At 45.9% G+C, this 6,096-nt stretch overlaps 1 protein-coding gene across 1 annotated transcript; it reads left to right on the forward strand.

Annotated features, from left to right (window-relative positions):
• The first annotated feature begins 307 nt into the window (after positions 1–307).
• LOC125509076 (transcriptional adapter ADA2) lies at positions 308–5,343 on the forward strand. The gene is made up of 12 exons (XM_048673954.1): positions 308–749; positions 856–1,093; positions 1,670–1,735; positions 1,802–1,927; positions 2,006–2,081; positions 2,610–2,676; positions 2,763–2,821; positions 2,921–2,986; positions 3,378–3,600; positions 3,972–4,182; positions 4,336–4,650; positions 4,743–5,343. Exons 1-12 carry the CDS (start codon positions 697–699, stop codon positions 4,947–4,949), a joined length of 1,707 nt encoding a protein of 568 aa, XP_048529911.1. The 5' UTR covers positions 308–696; the 3' UTR covers positions 4,950–5,343.
• Positions 5,344–6,096: the final 753 nt, after the last annotated feature.

The following is a 6,096-nucleotide window of genomic DNA, read 5'->3' on the forward strand; positions in this document are numbered from 1 at the left end:
TGCAATTTGTGGTGGAGTTGGGTTGTCCGGTCCGACGTGACGGACGCGCCCGACCGCCTTATATTTGGGCTGGATATGAGAGGTGCCGGTCAGTCTGGACGTTTGAGTCCCGTTTAAGGAGCCCGTCTGAGTCGCTTTTTTGTGACCAGTCACTAATCGGGTCGACCGCCAAGCGGGTTTGGGGCGCCCGCTCTAATAACAAGTTTTTATTAAATTTGTTTTCTCTAATAACAAGTTCTGCACCGAAAACTCTTCGTCATCAGATCAGCTCTAGCCCGAAGCCCGAAGTTTGTCTCCGAAAAAAAAGCTCTAGCCCGAAGCTTCAGAGCGGCTGCAAGAGATATCCCCATGATTTGTCCGCGGAAGGACGTCGGCCGTCGGATGCCTCAGATGGACGGCCCAGCTCTCGCGCCGGCAGTATACTAGTCCGACTCTACTACTGGCTCTGATCTGTAGCTGCGTCGCGGTCGCCCATGGTGGTCGTCTTCCCCCCGACTCCCCGCCCCAGCCAAATCCCGACCCCCGCCGCGCCGCAGATCCCCCGGCGCCCCCGGTCCTCCTAGTCCGCGCCCCCGCCCGGATCAACCCCCCACCCAGCTCTGCTCAGCTCGATGCGGCCGGCCGCGGCGTGGTAGCGGATCCCCGCTCGAGCTAGGGTTAGGGTTTCGAGGGGTTTGCGCTAGGGTTTGGTCCGCGATGGGCCGGTCCCGCGGGGTGCCCAATTCCGGCGACGACGACACCAACCACAGGTACCGCTACCCCCCCTCTCCCCGCCGCTTCGCATTTCGCTCTTGCTTGCCTGCGAGCGAGCCTCGCTGCGAGCGAATGGTGTAATGCGTTGTCCGTTCTTTGCAGGTCCAAGCGGAGGAGGGTTGCCTCGACCGGGGATGCGTCGGACTCGCTATCCGCCGCGTGCGGGGGAGCCGGCGACGGGAAGAAGGCGCTGTACCACTGCAATTACTGCAACAAGGACCTGTCCGGGAAGATCCGGTTCAAGTGCTCCAAGTGCCCCGACTTTGACCTCTGCGTCGAGTGCTTCTCCGTCGGAGCCGAGGTCACTCCACACCGGAGCAACCACCCCTACAGGGTCATGGTCAGTGCACTATGCTCACTTAGCGTTCTAGCTTACAAATGCATGCTTAGCTGACTACCAGTATTATAGAACAGCGGAGTTACCACATCTGAACTGCAGTGAACTTAACAGGCTGTTAGTACCTGCGCTAGTATAGCATGGTTAGCATCCCACATGTCACTTCGAATAGTAAGTCTGAACTGATTGTTACTTGGTCAAAAAGGCGGGAAACCCAAAAGATGAAATGTGTCACTCCACGCTGAATCAACCCACACGACCACTGTCTTAGTATATTCCCATCACATTCAGGCTTCACCCTTCTTAACTTGAATACACTTACAAGTGTAAGTCATCAGCTGATGTGTGAACTCAGATCATATGTTTGGCTCTACATGGTTCTCTACTCAACCATCTTGATTGCAACTGGCTATATGACGCTTAATACATGCACACCCAGGTCATCTTGAGGAGAGTTCTCATAAAGAAAAGGGAAGAGGAAAAAAGAAACCACTTTCCACCTTAGCACTTCAAGTATTTTGTATTGTCATGCTTGCCGTGTTTGTTGCATCCTGTAACTTAACCGAAATTTTGCAACAGGACAACCTATCTTTTCCACTCATTTGTCCAGATTGGAATGCGGATGAGGAAATCCTTCTTCTAGAGGTATTTTCTGCATCCATCTGTTCTGTTCACTTTCTGGATGGTGGGTTCTGACTCTTATAATTGTAGGGAATTGAAATGTATGGTCTGGGAAACTGGGCTGAAGTTGCGGAGCATGTTGGTACTAAGAGCAAGGCACAGTGCATCGAGCATTATACTACTGCATATATGAACTCACCTTGTTATCCCCTTCCGGTAATCATTTTGTCTACCTGTTAATTTGTGGAGTTGAAAACAACTGATACTTAATTCAATGCTACCTCATCATTGTAGGACATGTCTCATGTTAATGGCAAGAATAGGAAGGAACTTCTTGCCATGGCTAAAGTACAGGGTGAGAGTAAAAAAGGTAAGTCATGGTCACATCTTTTAAGGTGACAAAGAAAATCTATTTAGGCTGGAACCAAATGTTGTAGTTTTTCTTGAATATTTGGTCTAATTGGCGACACAAGCTGGGTTTGGATTTTGAAGGCTGACATATGTTATTAAATATTAATTTCTCATAGGTGATGAGAACTTAGTTGGTTTTTGGTTGCACAGATCTGTTCTAAAAGGATGATATAACAGTACATTCAGTAGCGTTGTTTCTGCCCTTCTGATATCTTAACTATTAATATCTAAAATTTGTCCATATGCACAGAACCACAGACATGAACACAAGAATCTGCACAAGTGCATGAGCTAATATAATGAAATAACAGAAAGGTTCTGCAGGACATTGTTCTGTTGGTAATGGCTCTGAATGCGAGGGTGCTAAAAAGTGCATGCTGAGTAGTTGCCTCCATCACATGAAGAAGAATGGCAGTAAAGACTTAAGATATGATATCTCACTTATTTAATTGTCTTGATCTCATGTTTCCTTTCTTTTCTTATGTAGGAATTCCACTGTTATCAGGGGATTTGACACCTAAGGCAGAGTCACCGTTTTCTCCCTCCAGGATCAAGTATGCTGTTCTTGCTCTAGAATATTTATAACCATGTATCTTCGCAATAGGCTACTTACTGACCATTATCTTCATGCCTTGCATAGGATGGAAGATGCACTTGGAGAAGGTCCAGCCAGTCGATCACCTTCGCACATACCTGGTGGTATGTTTTGGAATTTGACAGACCCAATCCTAAGTATTTTCTTTGTCTATGTCATTAGAATATGATTCAGATTATGCTAATCCGTTGAATCTGCTTCAGGTGCAAATAAGAAAGCTTCAACTGTTGGGCATTTTAAAGATAGTGCCAATCTATCTAAAGTCGAAGGTATGATCATATATAAACCATTGATGGGTGACCAGATGGATGCATTTGGGCTATTTTCTATTTTCAGTTATTCGTTCATTGTCAAGCATTGCTTTCCCATCAGTAATAATGTCCATTTATTGTTCAATTAGCACTGACAGGTGCCAGATTAAATCAAAATAAAACTCCTTATTATGGTTTCCCAAGATATCACCCTTTGAGACATGCTTCACAATTACAAAGACATTTTTTTTATGCTTGAAGGTCTTATATTTTAATATACCGTCTGCAAAATATTACCAAAGATAGATTTGGAAGCAGTTGCTTTCTATTTGTGATAATCAACTATATTTCTTCAGATTCCTGCATTATCATATATTGAAATTTGTTCTGTTCAATTTGCGTGTGCCAGATGGTCATATGGATAGAAGTATTGGCGTGAAAAAACCCAGATATTCTGCAGATGAGGGGCCTTCTTTAACTGAATTGAGTGGGTACAATGCAAAGAGACACGAGTTTGACCCAGAGTATGATAATGATGCTGAACAAGCCCTCGCAGAGATGGAATTTAAAGAAACTGATTCAGAAACTGATCGTGAACTGAAGCTACGTGTGTTGCGTATTTACTTGTCAAGGTTTGTTAACAGCAATGATGAAATATTATGTTTGTAGTAAATATTATTTTTGTTGCAGTAACTTACATTGAATTTATGCCTCTAATTTTGAGAAGATCATGGCAGCACCTTATTATTTGCTCCTACTAAGTAATATTCATCAGATGAAAAGGGCTCCATACTTCCTATTGCTTTAGTTGCTAGCTAGTAGTGATCTAAACGCTCTTATATTTCTTTACGGAGGGAGTAGTTGATTTGCACAAATAGTTCTGCTTGTATGTCTTCATTCATAACCCCAACAGACCATGTCTAATCTTTAATGACACAAAGAGTATTAGATGTGAGAGAACCTTCTCTATGCTTCTCATCCAGTTAAGTATCTTCTTTCATAGGCTTGATGAAAGAAAAAGGAGAAAAGAGTTCATATTGGAAAGAAATTTACTATATCCTAATCCTTTGGAGAAGGATCTAACTAATGAAGACAAGGAAGTTTACCATCGGTACAAGGTTTTCATGCGTTTCCTTTCCAAGGAGGAACATGAAGCCCTTGTTAGGAGTGTTATTGAAGAGCGAAAAATCCGGAGGAGGATTCAAGAGCTTCAGGTGTTTTACTTTCCCCAAAGTTCACATGGCCATACTTTTATGTTTGTATTCTTTTTCTTAAATTCAAACCCTTAACTTCACATTTTGCAGTCCCACCATTTATTTTATCTGGAAAGAACAATTCATTACATCATTTTATTTTCTTAATGCCAGGAATGTCGTTCAGCTGGATGCCGTACGCTGGCTGAAGCCAAGATACACATAGAGCAAAAGAGGAGAAAGGAGTATGAGGCGAATGCTCTGAAAGCCAAGGAAAGTGGCCAGCTTATTTCAAATAGTAAATCAGGACACAAAACAAATCGTCCTATGAAACTTGAGACTGATGGGAGTTTGGATCTTAAGAAAGGCAGTGGCATTTTGGATGCTGGTGGCAGGGATTCTCCAAAAACCACAGGACCTACAAGCGCTAAGCAATGGGATGATTGGGACATTGTTGGTCTTCCTGGGGCAGAGCTATTAAGCGCCAGTGTAAGGACATTGCTTATTTATTCTTGATGCCGCCTTGTTTGTACTTTTGGTTCTTGCTACAATAACGAAACAACCCGTCTTGTCTATTTCAGGAAAAACTTCTGTGCTGTCAGAACAGATTGCTACCTAGTCATTATCTGAGAATGCAGGAGGTGCTGATGCAGGAGATGTTCAAGGGCAATGTCGTCAAGAAGGAAGATGCCCATGTATTGTTTAAAGTCGATCCTGCCAAAGTCGATACAGTTTATGATATGGTGACAAAAAAGCTGGGCAACAACGAGGAGGCTCCGATGGTTTAGCTATGCAATTTGGGCTCTGCCTGCTCTAGGCTTGGCCCAAAACCAAATCTTGGTTTCTCAGCACGACGGAGGCCCAGGTGAGAACGGAGGCTATACTTACATGACTTGGCTGTAGCAGTGTTACATTGAGATTTGTGTCAGATTTCTGGAGAAGTGCAATAAGGCATTCGAGCCAAATTGTAAAATTACCCGGCAGTGGGAATGTGTAGCGTGAGTTGTTGCCATTGCTGTTCGATTTTAAAGAGGAGTTAGACGCCATTGTTGCTGAAAGTGTACTGTGATGATGATGTGATAGTGCCTTTGTTGTAGGTTTAGGGGACTGAGATGATGTACCATGTATGTAAACATTTGTCCATTTTATTTATGATATTGCGGATTCATGTGCAACCATTCATTTTAAGTGTACCATTGCAGGGATTTGAGGTCGTCGAGGTTTTGTCCCGCCTTTGCGACTGTTGATTTGTTATATGTGTATGTGCACCTGATTGGTTTGAGCAAAAGCAACGTGCAAAAACCAGTGCAACTTGAACAATCCTTGCATCAAAAGCTCTCGCCCCTAAAACACCCAGTGGATATAGGCATCAATTTCGTAGCGTATGGATTTGTGCCTGACCATCTTGATCCCCCCACCAGCCTTGCAGCGCTCCACCTCCACGCCGGTGAAGACTGCGAATTTCTCCGTTGCAATAGGGCACTCTTCATCTGCATAGACGTGGTAGAACCTGGCGACGCAGAACCTTCCATGGCCGACATGCACGAGGAGCGAGTCCAGCAGCTCCCAGTCCCCAGGGTTGGCGGCGAGCTCCTTCCTCCAGACATGGCGCAGCTCGGGCGCACCGGAAGCACCCGCCGCCGCCGAGAGGTCCGCGGCGCAGAAGAGCTTCTTCTTGTGTCGAGACGAGAGGCCGAACCAGAGGCCGAGCTCGGGGGAGTACTCGGCGCCGCCGCAGAACGGGAGCTCCCACCCGCCGGCCTTGCTCCACCTGCGCTTGGCGGTGTCGAAGGCGTAGGTGCCGATGCCGTCGGCCGACACCCAGATGTCGTCGCCGACCAGCGCGGAGGCGGTGATCGTGGCGGCGCCCGAGGGCTCGTACCCGGCGGTGTTCACGTAAGGACGGGGCCGGAGGGAGCGCCAGTGCCACCTGGG

This window comes from Triticum urartu, chromosome 5 (assembly GCF_003073215.2).
Source record: "Triticum urartu cultivar G1812 chromosome 5, Tu2.1, whole genome shotgun sequence".
NCBI classification, from domain to species: Eukaryota; Viridiplantae; Streptophyta; class Magnoliopsida; order Poales; family Poaceae; genus Triticum; species Triticum urartu.

Coding starts and splice junctions, on each gene's coding strand:
- LOC125509076 (XM_048673954.1), top strand. CDS start 697: ATGGGCCGGTCCCGCGGGGTGCCCAATTCCGGCGACGACGACACCAAC. Junction 1,094..1,669: donor ACCACCCCTACAGGGTCATG/GTCAGTGCACTA, acceptor ATTTTGCAACAG/GACAACCTATCTTTTCCACT. Junction 4,183..4,335: donor GGAGGATTCAAGAGCTTCAG/GTGTTTTACTTT, acceptor TCTTAATGCCAG/GAATGTCGTTCAGCTGGATG.